The following is a 24048-nucleotide window of genomic DNA, read 5'->3' on the forward strand; positions in this document are numbered from 1 at the left end:
TCCTCCTGGCCGGCTCCTCCTGGCTGACTCCTGGCCGGCAGTTCCTGGCCGGCTCCTTGCCGGCTCCTCCTGGCCGGTTCCTGGCCGGATCCTGGCCGGCTCCTCCTGGCCGGCTCCTGTCCGGCTCCTCCTGGCCGGCTCCTCCTGGCCGGTTCCTGGCGGCTCCTCCTGGCCGGCTGCACCTGGCCGGCTTCTCCTGGCCGGCTCCTGCCCGGTTCCTGGCCGGCTCCTCCTTGCCGGATCCTGGCCGGCTCCTACTTGCCGGCTCCTGGCCAGCTGCTCCAGACCGGCAGTTCCTTGCCGGTTACTGGCCGGCTCCTGGCTGGTTCCTGGCCGGCTCATTGCTGGCTCCTCCTGGCAGGCTCCTGGCCGGCTCGTACTTGCCGGCTCTGGCCGGCTCTTTGCCGGCTCCTGGCGGGTTCCTGGCCGGCTCCTCCTGGCCGGTTCCTAGCCGGCTCCTGGCCGGCTCCTTGCCGGCTCATTGCCGGCTCCTCCTGGCAGGCTCCTGGGTTCCTTGCCGGCTCCTCCTGGCCGGTTCCTGGCCGGTTCCTGGCCGGCTCCTCCTTGCCGGATCCTTGCCGGCTCCTCCTGGCCGGTTCCTGGCCGGCTCCCTCCTGGCAGGTTCCTGGCCGGCTCCTGGCCGGTTCCTGGCCGGCTCCTTGCCGGCTCCTCCTGGCCGGTTCCTGGCCGGCTCCCTCCTGGCCGGATCCAGGCCGGTTCCTGGCCGGCTCCACCTTGCCGGCTCCTGGCCGGTTCCTGCTTCCTGGCCGGCTCCTCCTGGCCGGTTCCTGGCCGGTTCCAGGCCGGCTCCTGGCCGGTTCCTGGCCGGCTTCTCCTGGCCGGCTCCTCCTGGCAGGCTCCTGGCTGGTTCCCGGCCGGCTCCTCCCGGCCGGCTCCTGGCCGGCAGTTCCTGGCCGGCTTCTCCTGGCCGGCTGCACCTGGCCGGCTCCTGGCGGGTTCCTGGCCCGCTCCTCCTGGCCGGTTCCTGGCCGGCTCCTTCTGGCCGGCTCCTCCAGACGGGTTCCTGGCCGGCTCCTGGCTGGCTTCTCCTGGCCGGCTACTCCTGGCCGGCTCCCTCCTGGCCGGATCCTGGCCAGTTCTTGGCCAGTTCCTCCTTGCCGGATCCTGGCCGGCTCCTGGCCGGCCCCTCCCGGCCGGCTCATGGCTGGCAGTTCCTGGCCGGCTTCTCCTGGCCGGCTCCTGGACGGCTCGTCCTGGCCGGTTCCTTGCCGGCTTCTCCTGGCCGGATCCTGGCCGGCTCCTTGCCGGCTCCTTGCCGGCTCCTCCTGGCCGGTTCCTGGCCGGCTTCTCCTGGCCGGCTCCTCCTGGCCGGATCCTGGCCGGCTCCTGGCGGTTCCTGGCCGGTTCCTGGCCGGCTCCTCCTGGCCGGTTCCTGGCCGGCTCCTTCTGGCCGGCTCCTCCTGACCGGTTCCTCCTTGCCGGATCCTGGCTGGCTCCACCTTGCCGGCTCCAGGCCGGTTCCTGGTTCCTGGTTCCTGGCCGGCTCCTTGCCGGCTCTCCTGGCCGGTTCCAGGCCGGCTCCTGGCCGGCTCCTTGCCGGCTCCTCCTGGCCGGCCCCTCCCGGCCGGCTCCTTGCCGGCTCCTCCTGGCCGGCCCCTCCTTGCCGGATCCTGGCCGGCTCCTACTTGCCGGCTCCTGGCCAGCTGACCCTAACCCTCTAGTTCAGCAGATGTTTCTGTCCTTCACCTGGTAACTGATGACATCATCATCAGCTGCTCGGTGATTGGCTGGTCTGAAGTTAAACCAGGTTAATTCTTATTGGTTCTCTGACCCAGCTCAGAGTGGGCGTGTCTCATGTCACATGACCCTGAGGCAGCAAACAGACCAAGACGGCTCCGCCCACCTGCTGCAAATGTTACCCAGCTGCTCCAGCAGGGGGCGTCTGAGTCCCTGTGTCTGTGGTGATGAAAAGAGAGAAACTCCTGATGTTTCTGATCTTTATAATGTTATAATATTCAGCTCAATCAGCTGATATGATGTAAACAATGAGGCTAAAGATGCAGCAGGACTGAGATCAGTGGCTCAGACACACAAAGCATGTATGACTTTCTGCATGAATAAACACAACATGATGATTGTTCTACTGAGATGAGGAGAGCAGAGGTAGTCAAACAATTCTCCGCTCCTCATTAGGTCAAACACTGAAATATGAATATCGTGGTTTCATAGGAATCAATAAGCTGCTGCACCATCATCTTCTCTGCTATGATCTCCATGAACTTCCTAGCCGGCTCCTCCAGGCCGGCTCCTGGCCAGTTCCTTGCCGGCTGCACCTGGCCGGCTCCTGGCGGGTTCCTGGCCGGCTCCTGGCCGGCTCCTGGCCGGCCCCTCATGGCCGGCTCCTGGCCGGCTCCTCCTGGCCGGCAGTTCCTGGCCGGCTCCTTGCCGGCTCCTCCTGGCCGGTTCCTGGCCGGCTCCTCCTGGCCGGCTCCTGGCCGGTTCCTGGCCGGTTCCTGGCCGGCAGTTCCTGGCCAGCTGTACCTGGCCGGCTCCTGGCGGGTTCCTGGCCGGCTTCTCCTGGCCGGCTCCTCCTGGCCGGCCCCTCATGGCCGGCTCCTCCTGGCCGGCTCCTCCTTGCCGGATCCTTGCCGGCTCCTCCTGGCAGGCTCCTGGCCGGTTCCAGGCCGGCTCCTGGCCGGTTCCTGGCCGGCTCCTGGCCAGCTGCTCCAGACCGGCAGTTCCTGGCCGGTTACTGGCCGGCTCCTGGCCGGTTCTGGCCGGCTCCTTGCCGGCTCCTCCTGGCAGGCTCCTGGCCGGCTCCTCCTGGCCGGTTCCTGGCCGGCTCCTCCTGGCCGGATCCTGGCCGGCTCCTCCTTGCCGGATCCTGGCCGGCTCCTCCTTGCCGGCTCCTGGCCTGGTTCCTGGTTCCTGGCCCGGCCGGTCCTGCATCCTGGCGGCTCCTGGCTCCTGCCGGTTCCAGGCCGGCTCCTGGCCGGTTCCTGGCCGGCTCCTGGCCAGCTGCTCCAGACCGGCAGTCCTGGCCGGTTACTGGCCGGCTCCTGGCCGGTTCCTGGCCGGCTCCTTGCCGGCTCCTCCTGGCAGGCCCTGGCCGGCTCCTCCTGGCCGGTTCCTGGCCGGCTCCTCCTGGCCGGATCCTGGCCGGCTCCTCCTGGCCGGTTCCTTGCCGGCTCCTCCTGGCCGGTTCCTGGCCGGTTCCAGGCGGCTCCTGGCGGGTTCCTGGCGGCTCCTTACAGGCTGCACCTGGCCGGCTCTGGCGGGTTCCTGGCCGGCTCCTCCTGGCCGGCTCCTGGCCGGCAGTTCCTGGCCGGCTCCTTGCCGGCTCCTCTGGCAGGCTCCTGGCCGGCTCCTTCTGGCCGGCTCCTCCTGGCCGGATACTGGCCGGCTCCTCCTGGCCGGCTCCTGGCCGGCTCCTCCTGGCCGGCTCCTCCTTGCCGGATCCTGGCCGGCTCCTCCTTGCCGGCTCCTGGCCGGTTCCTGGTTCCTGGTTCCTGGCCGGCTCCTTGCCGGCTCCTCCTGGCAGGCTCCTGGCCGGTTCCAGGCCGGCTCCTGGCCGGTTCCTGGCCGGCTCCTGGCCAGCTGCTCCAGACCGGCAGTTCCTGGCCGGTTACTGGCCGGCTCCTGGCCGGTTCCTGGCGGCGGCTCGCCGGCTCTTCCTGGCAGGCTCCTGGCCGGCTCCTCCTGGCCGGTTCCTGGCCGGCTCCTCCTGGCCGGATCCTGGCCGGCTCCTCCTGGCCGGTTCCTTGCCGGCTCCTCCTGGCCGGTTCCTGGCCGTTTCCAGGCCGGCTCCTGGCCGGTTCCTGGCCGGCTCCTTACCGGCTGCACCTGGCCGGCTCCTGGCGGGTTCCTGGCCGGCTCCTCCTGGCCGGCTCCTGGCCGGCAGTTCCTGGCCGGCTCCTTGCCGGCTCCTCCTGGCAGGCTCCTGGCCGGCTCCTTCTGGCCGGCTCCTCCTGGCCGGATACTGGCCGGCTCCTCCTGGCCGGCTCCTGTCCGGCTCCTCCTGGCCGGCTCCTCCTGGCCGGCTCCTGTCCTCCTGTCCGGCTCCTCCTGGCTCTCCTCCTGGCGGTTCCTGGCCGGCTCCTCCTGGCCGGCTCCTCCTGGCCGGCTCCTCCTGGCTGACTCCTGGCCGGCAGTTCCTGGCCGGCTCCTTGCCGGCTCCTCCTGGCCGGTTCCTGGCCGGATCCTGGCCGGCTCCTCCTGGCCGGCTCCTGTCCGGCTCCCTCCTCCTGGCCCTCCTGGCCGGTTCCTGGCCGGCTCCTCCTGGCCGGCTGCACCTGGCGGCTTCTCCTGGCGGCTCCTGCCCGGTTCCTGGCCGGCTCCTCCTTGCCGGATCCTGGCCGGCTCCTACTTGCCGCTCCTGGCCAGCTGCTCCAGACCGGCAGTTCCTTGCGGTTACTGGCCGGCTCCTGGCTGGTTCCTGGCCGGCTCGTACTTGCCGGCTCCTGGCGGCTCTGGCCGGCTCGCCGGCTCCTGGCGGGTTCCTGGCCGGCTCCTCCTGGCCGGTTCCTAGCCGCTCCTGGCCGGCTCCTTGCCGGCTCATTGCCGGCTCATTGCCGGCTCCTCCTGGCAGGCTCCTGGCCGGTTCCTTGCCGGCTCCTCCTGGCCGGTTCCTGGCCGGTTCCTGGCCGGCTCCTCCTTGCGGATCCTTGCCGGCTCCTCCTGGCCGGTTCCTGGCCGGCTCCCTCCTGGCAGGTTCCTGGCCGGCTCCTGGCCGGTTCCTGGCCGGCTCCTTGCCGGCTCCTCCTGGCCGGTTCCTGGCCGGCTCCCTCCTGGCCGGATCCAGGCCGGTTCCTGGCCGGCTCCACCTTGCCGGCTCCTGGCCGGTTCCTGCTTCCTGGTTCCTGGCCGGCTCCTCCTGGCCGGTTCCTGGCCGGTTCCAGGCCGGCTCCTGGCCGGTTCCTGGCCGGCTTCTCCTGGCCGGCTCCTCCTGGCAGGCTCCTGGCTGGTTCCCGGCCGGCTCCTCCCGGCCGGCTCCTGGCCGGCAGTTCCTGGCCGGCTTCTCCTGGCCGGCTGCACCTGGCCGGCTCGGCGGGTTCCTGGCCCGCTCCTCCTGGCCGGTTCCTGGCCGGCTCCTTCTGGCCGGCTCCTCCAGACGGGTTCCTGGCCGGCTCCTGGCTGGCTTCTCCTGGCCGGCTACTCCTGGCCGGCTCCCTCCTGGCCGGATCCTGGCCAGTTCTTGGCCAGTTCCTCCTTGCCGGATCCTGGCGGCTCCTGGCGGCCCCTCCCGGCCGGCTCATGGCTGGCAGTTCCTGGCCGGCTTCTCTGGCCGGCTCCTGGACGGCTCGTCCTGGCCGGTTCCTTGCCGGCTTCTCCTGGCCGGATCCTGGCCGGCTCCTTGCCGGCTCCTCCTGGCCGGTTCCTGGCCGGCTTCTCCTGGCCGGCTCCTCCTGGCCGGATCCTGGCCGGCTCCTGGCCGGTTCCTGGCCGGTTCCTGGCCGGCTCCTCCTGGCGGTTCCTGGCCGGCTCCTTCTGGCCGGCTCCTCCTGACCGTTCCTCCTTGCCGGATCCTGGCTGGCTCCACCTTGCCGGCTCCAGGCCGGTTCCTGGTTCCTGGTTCCTGGCCGGCTCCTCCTGGCCGGCTCCTCCTGGCCGGTTCCTCCTGGCCGGCTTCTCCTGGCCGGCTCCTCCTGGCAGGCTCCTGGCTGGTTCCCGGCCGGCTCCTCCCGGCCGGCTCCTGGCCGGCAGTTCCTGGCCGGCTTCTCCTGGCCGGCTGCACCTGGCCGGCTCCTGGCGGGTTCCTGGCCCGCTCCTCCTGGCCGGTTCCTGGCCGGCTCCTTCTGGCCGGCTCCTCCAGACGGTTCCTGGCCGGCTCCTGGCTGGCTTCTCCTGGCCGGCTACTCTGGCCGGCTCCCTCCTGGCCGGATCCTGGCCAGTTCTTGGCCAGTTCCTCCTTGCCGGATCCTGGCCGGCTCCTGGCCGGCCCCTCCCGGCCGGCTCATGGCTGGCAGTTCCTGGCCGGCTTCTCCTGGCCGGCTCCTGGACGGCTCGTCCTGGCCGGTTCCTTGCCGGCTTCTCCTGGCCGGATCCTGGCCGGCTCCTTGCCGGCTCCTCCTGGCCGGTTCCTGGCCGGCTTCTCTGGCCGGCTCCTCTGGCCGGATCCTGGCGGCTCCTGGCCGGTTCCTGGCCGGTTCCTGGCCGGCTCCTCCTGGCCGGTTCCTGGCCGGCTCCTTCTGGCCGGCTCCTCCTGACCGGTTCCTCCTTGCCGGATCCTGGCTGGCTCCACCTTGCCGGCTCCAGGCCGGTTCCTGGTTCCTGGTTCCTGGCCGGCTCCTCCTGGCCGGCTCCTCCTGGCCGGTTCCTCCTGGCCGGTTCCTCCTTGCCGCATCCTGGCTGGCTCCACCTTGCCGGCTCCAGGCCGGTTCCTGGTTCCTGGTTCCTGGCCGGCTCCTTGCCGGCTCCTCCTGGCCGGTTCCAGGCCGGCTCCTGGCCGGCTCCTTGCCGGCTCCTCCTGGCCGGCCCCTCCCGGCCGGCTCCTTGCCGGCTCCTCCTGGCCGGCCCCTCCTTGCCGGATCCTGGCCGGCTCCTACTTGCCGGCTCCTGGCAGCTGCTCCAGACCGGCAGTTCCTTGCCGGTTACTGGCCGCCTCCTGGCCGGCTCCTCCTGGCCGGCTCCTCCTGGCCGGCTCCTCCTGGCCGGTTCCTTGCGGCTTCTCCTGGCCGGATCCTGGCCGGCTCCTTGCCGGCTCCTCCTGGCCGGTTCCTGGCCGGCTTCTCCTGGCCGGCTCCTCCTGGCCGGTTCCTGGCCGGCTCCTTCTGGCCGGCTCCTCCTGACCGGCCCCTCATGGCCGGCTCCTCCTGGCCGGCCCCTCATGGCCGGCTCCTCCTGGCCGGTTCCTCCTTGCCGGATCCTGGCTGGCTCCACCTTGCCGGCTCCAGGCCGGTTCCTGGTTCCTGGTTCCTGGCCGGCTCCTTGCCCGCTCCTCCTGGCCGGTTCCAGGCCGGCTCCTGGCCGGCTCCTTGCCGGCTCTCCTGGCCGGCCCCTCCGGGCCGGCTCCTTGCCGGCTCCTCCTGGCCGGCCCCTCCTTGCCGGATCCTGGCCGGCTGCTCCAGACCGGCAGTTCCTTGCCGGTTACTGGCCGCCTCCTGGCCGGCTCCTCTGGCCGGCTCCTCCTGGCCGGCTCCTCCTTGCCGGCTCCTGGCCGGTTCCTGGATCCTGGATCCTCTAAATTTCATCTTTATAAGCCAGAGCAGAATAGACAAAGAGGAGGTGGAGTCTGGTTTAATTCTGCCTTCACCTGTAAGCAAATTAACTTTTTATCTTTTCAATATGTTGCCTTGAAACTAAACTCATCCTCTTGTATTTTGTTGCTGAATATTTACAGAAATTCTGTGCAAATCGATTATTTCACTGAATTATTGTCCGATTCAGGTTGATTTTGTTCTTATTGGTGATTTTAACTTTCATCGACAATGCATTGCAGTAAAGAGCTTCTTCATATCCTGAATAACTACAGACTCATCATGGACACACATTATTATTTCCAAAAGACTCATTATATCTAACATTGTAGTGCTTGATGTAGCATTTTCAGATCACTTTTGTACTTTTTGTTTTTTAAAAATAATCTCCCACCTTCAATCTGTTGGATTAAAATGCTCTGAAGTTCAGATCCTGGATCCTGATCTGAACTTCAACAATCAAATCAAATCTATCATAAAAACATCAAACTACCATCTAAAAAGTATTGCTGAAATTAGACGACCCATTTCCCCCAAGACTCTGAGAAATTAGTTCATGCTTTCATTTTTAGTAGACGCGATTACTGCATTTTTACTGGATTATATAAAAAAGCAACCAGAGCTCCAGTTCCTCCAGAACGAAGCTGCAAGAGCCCTGAGTGAAACAAGAAGAGATCAGCACATCAGTCCATTTCTCACATCCCTGCACTGTTGCTCAAAGAACTGAATTTAAATTCTCCTTAATAGTTTATAAAACCACAGCTGTTTCATAAGTTCCTGATCTTCTACAACCATATAAACACTTAGACCTTTAAGAAAATCACAATCAAACATATAACTATTCAGAGTCAGAATTAAATGGTTTTTCTGCTCCAACTGTAGCATATTTGAAAAGACAATCTAAATTGTTATTCAATATAAATGGCTTTTAACCAAGATAATAGGCAGTTTCCTTTCAGAAGAATAGGTACGACTCACGAAAGCAGTTAGGCTAGAGTTTGCAGCTGCGAGTGTTTTTATTTGCAATGTGAATATCATATATACATATTTACAACCACAACATTGGGATATGCAAATGGCCATCAAGGGAAAAAAAACAAAACAATGAAATAAAAAGGAAAACAGAGGAGAAAAGAAGAAACACAACAAAGGGGAAAAAAAACAAATTAATCAATCGTTCCCAAAGTTCATTTTAAACCCCTTAGTCCATCCACCCCGAATGGGGATTAATCAGGCTTGCAAACAAGGCGAGTATCCAGGGCGTGGTTCACGTCCTGGGTAATTGAAAGTCCAATCAAAGAAGGAGCAGAGTCCTTTGTAGGATTCTCCTACCAGCTGGGTAGGAGAAGTAAGCAGTCCTCTGTCCAACAGGTGAAATCTTTCTTTGGCTCTAGGCCTGGTCTCATAGCTCACCATCCACCTGGCCTGAATAACAAAACAGGACCACTTCCTCAATATATATTGATATGATCTAACATTTAGTGTATACACAATTCAATAAATAACATTTTGTGTTATAAATAATTCTATCATTTGATCAATTGCAATTTCATTAAATCTAAAATTCAATATAAATTACATTCATGAAACAGTCAATAAATATACACCATATTATCAATTAACATGAAATGTAAAATACTAATATAAACCAGTGTTCAATAAATACTTCAATTACCCGTTTTGTTTATCAAAAGGAGTGTACAATCAGTTTTCTTTAGTGGCTACACAACAGCAGTGATTATAAGCCAACGCTAAGTCATTCACAAAAACACTCACCAGTTCCGCAGTTTGTGTCATACTACCGGATCTTTTTCATCTCACTTTCCGGCTCACAATAATGGGCTCCTGCCAGCTCTGCTCCTTCCAACGCGTTCTACCCTTCACGCCCTTTTGCTTGAGCTAATATACCTAGCCGGTAAACTGGAAAGGTACATGTGACCCCAGTACTCAACCGCGATTGGCTAAACGATAATCTCGCGAGAATCAATCATAATACTATTAAAACATCGCGAGATTTGAGGCTAAAAGGCAAAAGAGTAGAAAATCAGAGGAATTGAAGGTTTAAAATTACACTCGGGTTACACCAACTCTCTGTAATAAACTTCCTGCTCATTGTCAGACTGACCTACTTTAAGTTTATTTAAAACAAGGTTAAAAACCTTCTTATGTTAGTGGTCTATTCTTACATTTTTAATACTTTGTCTATTTTTAATCTATTTGATCTTTTATTATTTACTATCTTCTTGTTTTATATTGTTTTTAACTCTTATAGAAACACTGAATTGTCTTTATGCTATATAAATCAAGTTTTCTTATTGACTTCCTGGACGGCAGCAGCTACAGCAGCAGAGAACTGAACCTCCATCATCCTGGAGTTTGATGGTAAAACTAGAAACATGGAGAGAAAAACTGCTGCTGAATTAATTTATAGTAAAATAAATCAAACCACAGATTATATTAAAGTTATTATTGAACAGATGATGAGGGAACATTGTGACTCCAGAGGTTCTGCTGTTGGTTCTGGTTCTGAACTGGATGAATAAACAAGAAACTGATAGAAATAATTGATCATTTATTAACTGAAACAGTCGATCCAGTTACATAAAAACCATCAGATTAAAGTTTCATGTTTTAATGAATGAAAAGATTTAAACTTTCAAAATAGTTTATATTAAATTTACATCAATGAAGAAAATGATTAAAGTGAAAAAACAGTTTGAAAATGAACATAAATCAGATAAACCATCAGCCAATCAGCTTTAACCAATCAGCTCCAACGAGCCAATCAGCTCTAACCAGCCAATCAGCTCTAACCAATCAGCTCCAACCAGCCAATCAGCTGCACTCGTTCCCTTTGATCAGGAAGAAAGTTCCCACAGCGACTCCCAGCAGGCCGATGGTCAGACCGACTCCACAGAAGATGGCCGGACCGGAACCGGACTGAGGATTGTTCATCTCCACATCTGGAGACACAAGAAACATCTGGATGTTTAGATCAATCAGGATCAATCAGGTTCATCAATACATTAAAGGTTCCTGTTGATGCTGGTGGTCTAGTCAAAGTCTCCTCACCCCAGGTTGTGGTCTTTGGTTCTTTCAGGGCCAGATGTTCCACTGAACAGCTGTAAATGTCTCCCAGCTGAGGGACAAAGTGCAGCCTGGAGATCTGGGTGAAGGTTGAGTCTTTACTGGGAAAAGGAACGTTGATGCTGGTTCCTTCAGTCACTTTCTCTCCGTTTCTGGTCCAGGAGACGTTGACCGGAGGCGGATAGAAACCAGAGACGTGACAGACCAGGATGTTCTTCTCTCCCAGCTCCACATCGTCTCTGGGGTAAATAACCAGACCAGAGGGGGCATCTGGGGAGAAACCAGGGCAGAAAGCAGGGGTTAACTGGAGGAACAGGACCAGATGGAGGAACTGGATCAGAACCTCTGATGGTGGATCAGTTTGATCAGAGTCTATAATGTCCAGAGAAGCAGAAGAACTGATGACCTGATGATCAATAAATGTCTTTTTTTTAATCTGTCAATTTTATATTTTGTACATTAATATTTTGTGGTCTAATTAATATTGAACAAGTAGAATCAATCCAGATTTCATCATGAATCAAGCAGATGAACAATTCATTGATCGAACAATGAAATAAATCAACTCCACTAAAGTTATGAGGCTTCAGCTGCTGGTGACTGAATCATCATCACTTCCTGCTCTCAACTTCCTGTTGTCCTGAATCTCAAGGATAAATCTGCACTAAGTTCAAACTGGACCTAAAAAGTCCAACCCAAACCGAGTCCATAGAGTTTGAGCCCGGTCCAACCCGACTCATTTTAATTAAGCAGCTCCACTTGAATAAGCAGCACAACTTCTGTCAGCTTTCATTAACATTTTGCTGCTTTAGTTTATCTTTTGTTTTAATTCAGGATCAATCAAGTGCAGATCTGATTATTGATTGAAAGAATTTTATCTCCACAGCAGGTCAGGATGGAGCTTAGAGGGCATTTGTTGTGCTGCACACTGTTTGTTCCAGTCTAATCAACTCATTACTTTATTATTTTATCAAGATAAACTCCATTTATTAACACAACATAAAGTTCTCTTTAGATTTTTAGGAGGAATCTGCATAATCAGCAGGAATCATAAAGTTCTCTAAAGCATTCTGGGTAATTGTTGCCGTGACCTTGGATTTAAGAAAACAGGTTATCAACACAACAGATCTGAAATCATGATCTATAACCAGAACTTTTAACATTTAGAATGGAGTTATGAGAATTAAACTACTTTTACACAATATTCTAATTATATTTATATTATTATTAAATACAACAGGAGGAACCAGAGGAAACAAGAGGCAGCTGGAGACAATTGATGGAGACTCACTGAACACAGAAACCTGAATTAACACAGAAAAAAAAACAAAACCGCACAATAAAACACTGTAAGATACTTTAATTATTAATAAACAGAGTAATGATAGTAGATAAATATAATAAATCCTGCAATAAAGTCTGATGCTTTATTTATCATCACATCAGATCTTTAGACATGTTTCCTCACAGACTGGACAGAATTTATTAACTTATGATGTATTAATAATTAACAGATTATTGCAGATCAAAGAATAAAATAAATCAGTTTAAATAATTATTGATCTTTACCTCGTTCCAGAGGAATATCCTTCATAGCTTTACGCCTGATCCCCAGGTTTGTTTGCAGACCTGTTGATTCGCCACAGCTGATTCATAACCTCCTGGGTAGCTCACATGACCAACAAAAGGAGGTTGAGGTTCGACTCCTTGTTTCTTCTTGAAGTCAGCGAACCAGACCTCTTCTCCATCCAGACCGTACATGTCCTCTCCATCAGAGTCTGAACATCCAACGATATTAATGTCCTCATGAAGAACTAGAGACACAGAGACACTGATCAACAACCAGAACCAGAACCTGCACAACCCACTGGGTCCATCAGAACCAGTTTGGACCCTTTAGAACCAGTTTGGACCATCAGAACCAGTTTGGACCCATCAGAACCAGTCTGGACCATCAGAACCAGTCTGGACCATCAGAACCAGTCTGGACCATCAGAACCGGGTCAGAACCAGTGTAACTCACCATCAGCAGAGACCCAGAGGACCCCGCAGAGGAAGAGGAGCAGCTTCATCTTCATCATGTCTGAGACTCAGAGACTCTGAGAGAAACTGAAGCTGCTGCTGGAACCAAACGCTGGCAGCAGCCAATCAGAGGGCAGCAGGGCTCTGACGTCACCAGTAGCCAGGTAGAGGAAGGCTGGAGCTGAGAGCTGCTGGAGAGACCAGGAACTGGTTCTGGAGGAAACCAGCAGAACCAACAGAACCGACTGGTTTGGAGAGGATTTAGTGGATTTTTTGGTTCTCATCAAAGATCAGCTGATCTAATGTGGGAGAAACTGAATAAATATGAATTAAATATATTTATTACAGAAAAATCTAATAACATTTCTTGTCATTAATGTTACATTTGTTTTTTTCAGTTTAGTTGCTTTATTTTTCTATTTACTTTAATGATCATCAACTGAAGCTTAAACTCATAAAATAGGATAATAATTAACCTCCAACTGTAGGAAATATTTATTCATGTTTTACAATGCATTCAGTTTTTATTTCATAATATTTATCAATAGATTTATTAGAAGTGACTTCAGCTGATTATAGATTAGGGATCAATAACCTGAAGTTCAGAGATGTGAGTCAGAATAAATGGAGACAAAAATAAACTATAAAGATCAAACTGTATATTGTTACATGTTAAATATAAAGTCATATTTCTATAATGTGACTTTCATCCTTTCCAGTTAAACCAGTCTGAACCAGCACTTGGGTCCAGTATCTAGGTTCTGACTAATATTCTACTGAATATTATCTAGGATTTATTCTGGTTCCGTCTGAGCCCAGATTCTGGTTCTGGTTCTACATGATCACTGGTTCTTCAGGTGGAACCAGAACCAGCATAGAACCAGAACCAGAACCAGAACCTGGGTTAGAAAGTTACTGCAGACAGAAAGAGGTGAGAAAGAACCAGAACCAGAACAGATCCAGTGTCTCTCATCTCCAGCTTGAGTCTCTTCTACCTGGCAACCAGTGAGTCAGAGGTCATGTGACTCTGTTCTGGTTTTTACAGCAGTTCCCATCAGAACCAGTTAGTTCCTCTGACTGGGAGACACAGAGAGACACAGAGACACAGAGAGACACTGAGAGACATAGAGAGACATAGAGAGACAGAGACACAGATAGACACAGAGACACAGAGACACACAGAGACACAGAGACACAGAGAGACACAGAGACACAGAGAGACACAGAGAGACAGAGAGACACACAGAGACATGGCTCCATCACTGCTCTGCTGGCTGCTGGTCATCATCACCGTCCACTCTGCAGGTATGATCAATAACTGATAATCACTGTTATCATGATCAATACTCTGGTAGCAACTACCAGTTGCTACCAGACATCATTCTATAATTGATCAATAATAAGGCTTTAAAATGAAATGTAGTCTGAAGCTTGAAGGATCAATGTTCTGATCAATGCTGTAATCAATATTTATCAATGTATTAACATTTATTTATCAGCAGAACAGATAGGATCAGTAATCAATACTAATATCTGGATCAATATTCATTTTTTAAATATAATCACTGTTTGCTAATCCAGGTTACATTCAGGCAAAATGTTCAATATTCTAATTATTGATCACTGATTAATACAGTAATTTCCACTCCAGACTACAAACTGATCATCAACACATTTTATAATCAGTTATTGGTATATTGATAACTGAGCAATGTGAACTCTCCATACCTGATCAATATTGACAGAGCAGGTTGGATCAATAACTGATAACTGATCAGCTGTTAATGAATTAATTTATACAGATTTTTCAGTTGATAATTTGATCAATAATTAACTGATAATTAAAACCATCATAAATATTCTGATCACTATAGTAATCAATAGTGTTGATAATCTGTAAATCAGGATCAATGATTCTGATCAGTTTATTCTGTTTTATGTTACATCATTTCCTGTCCAGCTGGACCAATCAGGAAGCTGATCAATATGTTAATAATTGATAAATGTGCTTCTACTTCATTCCCTTTCAGAACATAAAGCATCAATGAAATGATAATCAATAATGTTCTGATTGATCAACTCTGAGGTTCTGTTCTGGTTCCAGATGGATTTCTGAATTACAGATTGTCTCGTTGTGTCTTTAACTCCACTGATCTGAATGACATCGAGTTCATCAGATCCTACATTTACAACAAGCTGGAGATCTTCAGGTTCAGCAGCAGTTTGGGGAGATTTGTTGGATACACAGAATATGGAGTGAAGCAGGCAGAATACAGGAACAATAATCCTTCAATTATTGGATCAGCGAAAGCTCAGAAGGAAGCCTACTGCCAACACAACATTGGTAACTGGTACCAGAACATGCTGGATAAATCAGGTGAGTTTGATTTGATCATTTCCTCATTGATCCTCTGATCAGTTCTGACTGATGATCAATAAACTGGATCAATCAGTCATCACTTATTGATTATTGATTAAACATTCAACTCTGATGTCATCAAATGATCAATATTTATCTGATCATGGATCTGATCAGCTGATCTATAGAGATCCAATCACTGATCAGGTTATTGATCAACTATTTACTATTAATCAATATTAAATATTTTACAGTAATAAATTCATCATCAATATTAAATGTATAGAAACATTTTATTTCTGTTTGCAAACAACAAAGAAAAATAAAATAATTTTCTGTTAATTGATCATAAATATAAACATCATTATAGAAATTAAATACAGAAGTTTCATTTAGTTATAGACAAACCAATATATAACGTCCAGATCTATTATTATTGATCTGTGATTATCTATAATAATAACTTAGTTAATCTGAACTCTGGTCTGTTTATGATTAATAATTATAACTATATAAACCTGATATAATCTGTTTGGATCAATAACCTGAATAAACTTTCATTTCCTCCAGTTCTGGTTAAACTGGTTTCATCATCAATAATCAATGATCATATTGATATAATCATAGAAATAATTCCTGTTACATGTATGAATTCCTAATTAATAATGAACCAATAACCTGTTATTGATCTCCCAGTGGCTCCCACCGTCAGACTCTTCTCCACTGCGCCCTCTGGTGGCCACCATCCCTCCATGCTGGTCTGCAGAGTTTATGATTTCTATCCTAAAACCATCAAAGTTCGTTGGCTGAGAGACGGACAGGAAGTGACATCAGACGTTACGACCACTGACGAGATGGAGGACGGAGACTGGTACTACCAGGTCCACTCTACGCTGGAGTACACGCCCAGGTGGGTCAGAACCAGAACCAGAAGAACCATTAAAACCAGTAGAGCCATAACTAGAACCATTAGAACCAGAACTTCTAGAACCAGAACCACTGGTACTACCAGGTCCATTCTACTCTGGAGTACACGCCCAGATGGGTCAGAACCAGAACCAATAGAACCATTAAAACCACTGGGACAATTACAACCAGAACCACTGGTACTACCAGGTCCATTCCATGCTGGAGTATATGCACAGTATATCCACTCTCGCTAGAGTGTGTACTCAGAATCAGAACTAGATCTTCTGAGACAACTGGGACCAGAACCTCTGAAGTCTGACCCGGTTCTTTGGTTCTGACCCGGTTCTGTTGGTGTCTCTCTCTTCAGGTCTGGAGAGCAGATCTCCTGCAGGGTGGAACATGTCAGCCTGAAGGAACCTCTGATCACCGACTGGGGTAAGAAGGACTGGAGACACCTGGAGGAGACACCTGCTGTCTCACCTGTTTCTACCTGTCCTCATGTCTCTATCTGTTTCTACCTGTCTCCATGTCCCCCTCCTGTCCTCGTGTCTCCATGTCCCTCCAGACCCGTCCATGCCGGAGTCAGAGAGGAACAAACTGGCCATCGGAGCTTCAGGACTGATCCTGGGTCTGATTCTGTCTCTGGCTGGATTCATCTACTACAAGAGGAAGGTCAAAGGTCAGAACCAGTTTAAAGCCAGTTTAGACAGGCTCATTATAGAACCAGAACACATTTAGGCCCGGTCCAAATCCTCTCTGTGCCTCGTTCATGTTGGAGGTTAAAGGTCACAGTGTGTCTCTCATCCTCTGTTCATCCATCTTGGATCCTGTTTCCTCCTTTAATGAGTCTGCAGTTTTAGACTTCAGTGAACTGCATTACCCACAATGCATGCGGCATGTCATGTTTTGAGTTAAAAGGTGGATTTATGAAAATGTTTTTTTTCCATCCAAGATTAAAAGAAAATATCAAGACATTAGTATTAAAAACATTTGATTTGATAAACTGAACAGAAAAATAAAATTAATCACAAACTGAGGAAAATAAAACAAAATGTCAGAAATGCAGAACAAATTTCAAAACTTAAATTAAGATATTAACATATTATAAAGACTGGGATTTTATAATTTTACTTAAACACTTTCTAAAAGTAAATGATTTCACTTTAAAACCAAAGGATTAAATATCATAATTTAATTCATCCTGTTAGAATAAATTATATTAAAACTTATAGAATAAATCTATTGCACAACATTTTTTTATAAAGTCGCAATTGAAAAAAATTTTATTGTCTCAAAATGTGTCAGAAAACACAGGAAATTATATTTAATTTATTTAGCAGAAAGTCATTACAGGGAAAACTTTATGTATAATTATGAAATTAATAACTTTTCTGTTGGACTGGAATAAAAATATGTTTGGTTTTATTATCATAATTTTAAACAAAATATTTTCTTCTCAGACTGGAGCAGAAAATGATAAATTTATTGTAATATTTTTGGTTCATAAAGTCAAAACATTCATAGTTTATTTTAAAAAGACATTTTAGTTCCATTTTTATTTTCACAATGTAGCATCAAACATTTATTATTTTCTATATTTGCCATGTTTGTCTTTCACTTCATCTTTATTTTCTCCACTTTATACCAAAATAACTTTTATCTGCATAAAACAGTTTTATGTCTTTATTAGTCAAATAAATTGATAAATTGATTATTAGAACATTTTAATGTATAATATCTTGGAAATATGGAAAATTCACAGAGTGATCTGTCACAAAAATAGCATAAAATAAATTTTTAAAAGTATATAAATAATTTTATTTCACTATTAAACATAATTATATTGAATTTTCTATATTTAATAAATGAAACATAATTATCAGCAAAAACTGAGGAAAAACAGAAAAACCTTTAAAATTAAATGTTTAGTTTTAGTTTTTATCAGCAGGATGGATCAACAGGAACCAGTCGGCCATCTTGGATCTGACTCTGACCCCTGATGAGACTTTGACTGAGCCGCTCTTCACAGGCCGCTGAGTTTTGGACTAGAACAGAACCTGAACAGAACCAGCAGAGAACTGGTTTAAGTCCAGTTCAGATCCAGTACCAGTACCAGGTTCTGACCCGGTCCATTGTTTCTCTTCCAGGTCGTATTCTGGTTCCGACCAGCTGAGCCCAAATGGAGGTTCTGGTTCCGGTTCGTCCTGCTTCCTGCTGAACTGGACCATCTAATCCAGAACCAGAACCAGAGGAGGTTCCAGTTCTCCATCTGGCCGGTTCTGTGGGTCGGTTCTGGTTCTGGTGGCCCGGCTGCTTCTCTTCATCTTCCTCTAATCATCTTCATCAATAATCAGATTTTAATCTTTGATGTTTGAACCTGAAATAAAATCAATAAACCATCAGAACCTCTACTGTCTTTATGAACTGGATCAGAACCAATGAGATTCTCATCATGGAGGTTCTGTTCCGACCCGGTTCGGTTCTGCAGCCTTTTGGACCCGATCATGTTAATCAGCTGTGATAAAATCACCTTGTTGCTATGGTTACGCACCAGGACAACTATCCATGTGAAACTTCACTATAAATATTTAAAGAAACAATTCAGACAAAATAAAGTTTTAATAAATGAACAGAAAATCCAACATGTCGCCTCAGACGGCCTAGTCAAAGACCTGCAGCCTGACAGACCTGATGACATTCAGCTACTGGACCAAGAGCAGTTGGTCACCTGTCCAGGTGTTTCTGTCTTACTGAGATCTGCAGGTGAACAGGTTCCGCAGGTGAACTGGTTCAGTAGGTGAACTGGTTCAGTAGGTGAACAGGTTCAGTAGGTGAACAGGTTCAGCAGGTGAACAGGTTCAGTAGGTGAACAGGTTCAGCAGGTGAACTGGTTCAGCAGGTGAACAGGTTCAGCAGGTGAACAGGTTCAGCAGGTGAACAGGTTCAGCAGGTGAACAGGTTCAACAGGTGAACAGGTTCAACAGGTGAACAGGTTCAGCAGGTGAACAGGTTCAACAGGTGAACAGGTTCAGTAGGTGAACAGGTTCAGCAGGTGAACTGGTTCAGCGGGTGAACAGGTTCATCAGGTGAACAGGTTCAGCAGGTGAACAGGAAGTCTGATGTCCATCCCGTCTCCAGGTGAGTCCAGATCGGATCAGGGTTCTGACTCGGTTCTTCATGAATCCTCCAGCAGCTCCAGGTGAGAGCAGGTGAGCTGCAGGGGGCGGAGCCTCCTGGTCAGGAAGTCTCTGTCTCCTCGGCTGAAGCGTCTCACCTCTGATGGAGACAGAACCGGATCAGAACCGGGTCGGTCCTGTGGACCGGGTCCAGCAGGTTCTGCTGAGCGTTCCTACCTGCTGAGCTCTGATTGGTCGGCTTCCTGCAGGTGAGGGTCATCTGCTGCCCGATGACATCACCGCTGCAGAGGGACAGCAGGAAGTGCAGCAGGACGTCCTCAGTGTCTCCGTCTGTCCTCTGGAAGAGACGCACCAATCAGATCAGAGACTCACCCGACAGCCAATCAGAGAGCAGACAGCTACTGACCAGGCTCCGCCCCCCAGGGAACACCTGGACGTGACCTCTGACCCTGACCGCCCTCTGGAGCCCCGCCCACTGGGAATCAGCCAATCCCAGCACAGCCTGGACCGGTTGCCCCGACAACCAGACATGAGCTTCAGCCGACCCGTCATCGACCACCAACCTGGAGACGGAACCAGAACCACGGGTCAGAACCAGAACCACGGGTCAGAACCAGAACCAGGACCACGGGTCAGAACCAGAACCAGGACCACGGGTCAGAACCAGAACCAGGACCAGAACCACGGGTCAGAACCAGGACCAGAACCACGGGTCAGAACCACGGGTCAGAACCAGGACCACGGGTCAGAACCAGAACCAGGACCAGAACCACGGGTCAGAACCAGGACCACGGGTCAGAACCAGAACCACGGGTCAGAACCAGGACCAGAACCACGGGTCAGAACCAGAACAGAACCACGGGTCAGAACCAGAACCACGGGTCAGAACCAGGACCAGGACCACGGGTCAGAACCAGAACAGAACCACGGGTCAGAACCAGAACCACGAGTCAGAACCAGAACCAGAACCACGGGTCAGAACCAGAACCAGAACCAGAACCACGGGTCAGAACCAGAACCAGAACCAGAACCACGGGTCAGAACCAGAACCAGAACCACGGGTCAGAACCGGAACCACGGGTCAGAACCAGGACCGGAACCACGGGTCAGAACCAGGACCAGGACCGGAACCAGAACCACGGGTCAGAACCAGAACCAGAACCACGGGTCAGAACCAGAACCACGAGTCAGAACCAGGACCGGAACCACGGGTCAGAACCAGAACCACGAGTCAGAACCAGAACCAGAACCACGGGTCAGAACCAGGACCGGAACCACGGGTCAGAACCAGAACCACGAGTCAGAACCAGAACCAGAACCACGGGTCAGAACCAGAACCAGAACCAGAACCACGGGTCAGAACCAGAACCAGAACCACGGGTCAGAACCGGAACCACGGGTCAGAACCAGGACCAGGACCGGAACCAGAACCACGGGTCAGAACCAGAACCAGAACCACGGGTCAGAACCAGAACCACGGGTCAGAACCAGGACCGGAACCACGGGTCAGAACCAGAACCACGAGTCAGAACCAGAACAGAACCAGAACTAGAACCACGGGTCAGAACCAGAACCACAGGTCAGAACCAGAACCAGAACTAGAACCATGGGTCAGAACCAGAACCAGAACCAGAACCACGGGTCAGAACCAGAACCAGAACCACGGGTCAGAACCAGGACCACGGGTCAGAACCAGAACCAGAACCAGAACCACGGGTCAGAACCGGAACCAGAACCACGGGTCAGAACCAGGACCACGGGTCAGAACCAGGACCAGAACCATGGGTCAGAACCAGGACCAGAACCACGGGTCAGAACCAGAACCACGGGTCAGAACCAGGACCAGAACCACGGGTCAGAACCGGAACCACGGGTCAGAACCAGAACCACGGGTCAGAACCAGGACCACGGGTCAGAACCAGGACCAGAACCACGGGTCAGAACCAGGACCACGGGTCAGAACCAAGACCACGGGTCAGAACCAGAACCACGGGTCAGAACCAGGACCAGAACCACGGGTCAGAACCGGAACCACGGGTCAGAACCAGAACCACGGGTCAGAACCAGGACCAGAACCACGGGTCAGAACCAGAACCACGGGTCAGAACCAGGACCAGAACCACGGGTCAGAACCAGGACCAGAACCACGGGTCAGAACCAGGACCACGGGTCAGAACCAGAACAGAACCACGGGTCAGAACCAGAACCACGGGTCAGAACCAGGACCGGAACCACGGGTCAGAACCAGAACCAGAACCAGAACCACGGGTCAGAACCAGAACCAGAACCAGAACCACGGGTCAGAAACAGAACCAGAACCACGGGTCAGAACCAGAACCACGAGTCAGAACCAGAACCAGAACCACGGGTCAGAACCAGAACCAGAACCAGGACCACGGGTCAGAACCAGAACCACGAGTCAGAACCAGAACCAGAACCACGGGTCAGAACCAGAACAGAACCACGGGTCAGAACCAGGACCACGGGTCAGAACCAGAACCAGAACCACGGGTCAGAAACAGAACCAGAACCACGGGTCAGAACCAGAACCACGAGTCAGAACCAGAACCAGAACCACGGGTCAGAACCAGAACCAGAACCAGAACCACGGGTCAGAACCAGGACCAGAACCACGGGTCAGAACCAGGACCACGGGTCAGAACCAGAACCACGGGTCAGAACCAGGACCAGAACCACGGGTCAGAACCAGGACCACGGGTCAGAACCAGAACAGAACCACGGGTCAGAACCAGAACCACGGGTCAGAACCAGGACCGGAACCACGGGTCAGAACCAGAACCAGAACCAGAACCACGGGTCAGAACCAGAACCAGAACCAGAACCACGGGTCAGAAACAGAACCAGAACCACGGGTCAGAACCAGAACCACGAGTCAGAACCAGAACCAGAACCACGGGTCAGAACCAGAACCAGAACCAGGACCACGGGTCAGAACCAGAACCACGAGTCAGAACCAGAACCAGAACCACGGGTCAGAACCAGAACAGAACCACGGGTCAGAACCAGAACCACGGGTCAGAACCAGGACCGGAACCACGGGTCAGAACCAGAACCACGAGTCAGAACCAGAACCAGAACCACGGGTCAGAACCAGAACCAGAACCAGAACCACGGGTCAGAACCAGAACCAGAACCACGGGTCAGAACCGGAACCACGGGTCAGAACCAGGACCAGGACCGGAACCAGAACCACGGGTCAGAACCAGAACCAGAACCACGGGTCAGAACCAGAACCACGGGTCAGAACCAGGAGCAGAACCGGAACCATGGGTCAAAACCAGAACAGAACCAGAACTAGAACCACGGGTCAGAACCAGAACCACAGGTCAGAACCAGAACCACGGGTCAGAACCAGAACCAGAACCACGGGTCAGAACCAGAACCAGAACCAGAACCACGGGTCAGAACCAGAACCAGAACCAGAACCACGGGTCAGAACCGGAACCACGGGTCAGAACCAGGACCACGGGTCAGAACCAGGACCAGAACCATGGGTCAGAACCAGGACCAGAACCACGGGTCAGAACCAGAACCACGGGTCAGAACCAGGACCAGAACCACGGGTCAGAACCGGAACCACGGGTCAGAACCAGAACCACGGGTCAGAACCAGGACCACGGGTCAGAACCAGAACCACGGGTCAGAACCAGGACCAGAACCACGGGTCAGAACCGGAACCACGGGTCAGAACCAGAACCACGGGTCAGAACCAGGACCAGAACCACGGGTCAGAACCAGAACCACGGGTCAGAACCAGGACCAGAACCACGGGTCAGAACCAGGACCACGGGTCAGAACCAGAACAGAACCACGGGTCAGAACCAGAACCACGGGTCAGAACCAGGACCGGAACCACGGGTCAGAACCAGAACCAGAACCAGAACCAGTCAGAACCAGAACCAGAACCAGAACCAGAACCAGTCAGAACCAGAACCAGAACCACGGGTCAGAACCAGAACCACGAGTCAGAACCAGAACCAGAACACGGGTCAGAACCAGAACCAGAACCAGGACCACGGGTCAGAACCAGAACCACGAGTCAGAACCAGAACCAGAACCACGGGTCAGAACCAGAACAGAACCACGGGTCAGAACCAGGACCACGGGTCAGAACCAGAACCACGGGTCAGAACCAGGACCAGAACCACGGGTCAGAACCAGGACCACGGGTCAGAACCAGAACCACGGGTCAGAACCAGGACCAGAACCACGGGTCAGAACCAGGACCACGGGTCAGAACCAGAACAGAACCACGGGTCAGAACCAGAACCACGGGTCAGAACCAGGACCGGAACCACGGGTCAGAACCAGAACCAGAACCAGAACCACGGGTCAGAACCAGAACCAGAACCAGAACCACGGGTCAGAAACAGAACCAGAACCACGGGTCAGAACCAGAACCACGAGTCAGAACCAGAACCAGAACCACGGGTCAGAACCAGAACCAGAACCAGGACACGGGTCAGAACCAGAACCACGAGTCAGAACCAGAACCAGAACCACGGGTCAGAACCCAGAACCACGGGTCAGAACCAGAACCACGGTCAGAACCAGAGAACCACGGGTCAGAACCAGAACCACGGGTCAGAACCAGGACCGGAACCACGGGTCAGAACCACCACGAGTCAGAACCAGAACCAGAACCACGGGTCAGAACCAGAACCAGAACCAGAACCACGGGTCAGAACCAGAACCAGAACCAGAACCACGGGTCAGAACCAGAACCAGAACCACGGGTCAGAACCGGAACCACGGGTCAGAACCAGGACCAGGACCGGAACCAGAACCACGGGTCAGAACCAGAACTAGAACCACGGGTCAGAACCAGAACCACAGGTCAGAACCAGAACCACGGGTCAGAACCAGAACCACGGGTCAGAACCAGGACCGGAACCAGGACCAGAACCAGGACCATGTGTCAGATGGTGCCGGGTTCTACCAGCATTATAGCCAGAACCAGGAGATTGGGTCGGTACCAGCTGGTTCTCAGGTTCTCACCTGGCTGAGGCCCGGAAAGCGGCTGATCCACACTGAGAGCTGCAGACCTGAGGAAGAGGAGGAAGAGGTTAGTGGTACCACAGCAGGCCAGCAGGGGGCGACAGAGACCAGCTGATCACAGGAGCCAATCAGAGAGCAGGAGTCAAAGTTCACCAGGTCAACATGAGGCTGAGAGCAGAACCAGAACCAGAACCCTGATGGATCCAGAGAGATCAGGAAACTGATGATGAAGATATTGATGATGATTGATTAGTAAATCAATAATCCATGAATCAGCTGGAGGATCAGCATTCAGCTTCTATCTACCACAGATCTAGAACAAACTGCAGAAAACTGCAGCTGAGCTGAAACACTGAGA

At 52.0% G+C, this 24048-nt stretch overlaps 4 protein-coding genes across 4 annotated transcripts in view; 1 reads left to right on the plus strand and 3 right to left on the minus strand.

Annotated features, from left to right (window-relative positions):
- Positions 1-304: 304 nt before the first annotated feature.
- LOC129376536 (uncharacterized) lies at positions 305-7151 on the minus strand. Its single transcript, XM_055056137.1, has 9 exons — positions 6940-7151; positions 5570-5891; positions 4728-5327; positions 2840-2979; positions 2503-2630; positions 2211-2377; positions 1427-1670; positions 735-1286; positions 305-477 (listed from the first exon to the last, which is right to left on the minus strand). The coding sequence occupies exons 1-9, from the start codon at positions 7149-7151 to the stop codon at positions 305-307; spliced, it is 2538 nt and encodes an 845-aa protein (XP_054912112.1).
- A 2561-nt stretch (positions 7152-9712) lies between these two features.
- On the minus strand, positions 9713-12382 carry LOC129376656 (H-2 class II histocompatibility antigen, A-U alpha chain-like). The gene is given in 5 exon segments (XM_055056247.1): positions 9713-10120; positions 10230-10514; positions 11814-11861; positions 11864-12058; positions 12268-12382. Coding segments are annotated over 5 exon segments (714 nt in total). The 5' UTR covers positions 12326-12382; the 3' UTR covers positions 9713-9992.
- A 986-nt stretch (positions 12383-13368) lies between these two features.
- Positions 13369-17939, plus strand: LOC129376439 (H-2 class II histocompatibility antigen, I-E beta chain-like). The gene is made up of 6 exons (XM_055056075.1): positions 13369-13571; positions 14371-14643; positions 15322-15535; positions 15902-15969; positions 16100-16213; positions 17682-17939. Exons 1-6 carry the CDS (start codon positions 13517-13519, stop codon positions 17705-17707), a joined length of 750 nt encoding a protein of 249 aa, XP_054912050.1. The 5' UTR covers positions 13369-13516; the 3' UTR covers positions 17708-17939.
- Positions 17940-18134: 195 nt separating this feature from the next.
- The window catches only part of LOC129376438 (CST complex subunit CTC1-like), an 81184-nt gene continuing 75270 nt past the window's right edge, over positions 18135-24048 (minus strand). The window contains 4 exon segments of the mRNA XM_055056073.1: positions 18135-18810; positions 18888-19008; positions 19078-19234; positions 23691-23737. Of these exon segments, the coding sequence (XP_054912048.1) occupies positions 18710-18810; positions 18888-19008; positions 19078-19234; positions 23691-23737 (426 nt within the window). The 3' untranslated portion in view covers positions 18135-18709.

This window comes from Poeciliopsis prolifica, unplaced genomic scaffold, assembly GCF_027474105.1.
Source record: "Poeciliopsis prolifica strain line A6 unplaced genomic scaffold, Auburn_PproV2 SCAFFOLD044, whole genome shotgun sequence".
NCBI classification, from domain to species: Eukaryota; Metazoa; Chordata; class Actinopteri; order Cyprinodontiformes; family Poeciliidae; genus Poeciliopsis; species Poeciliopsis prolifica.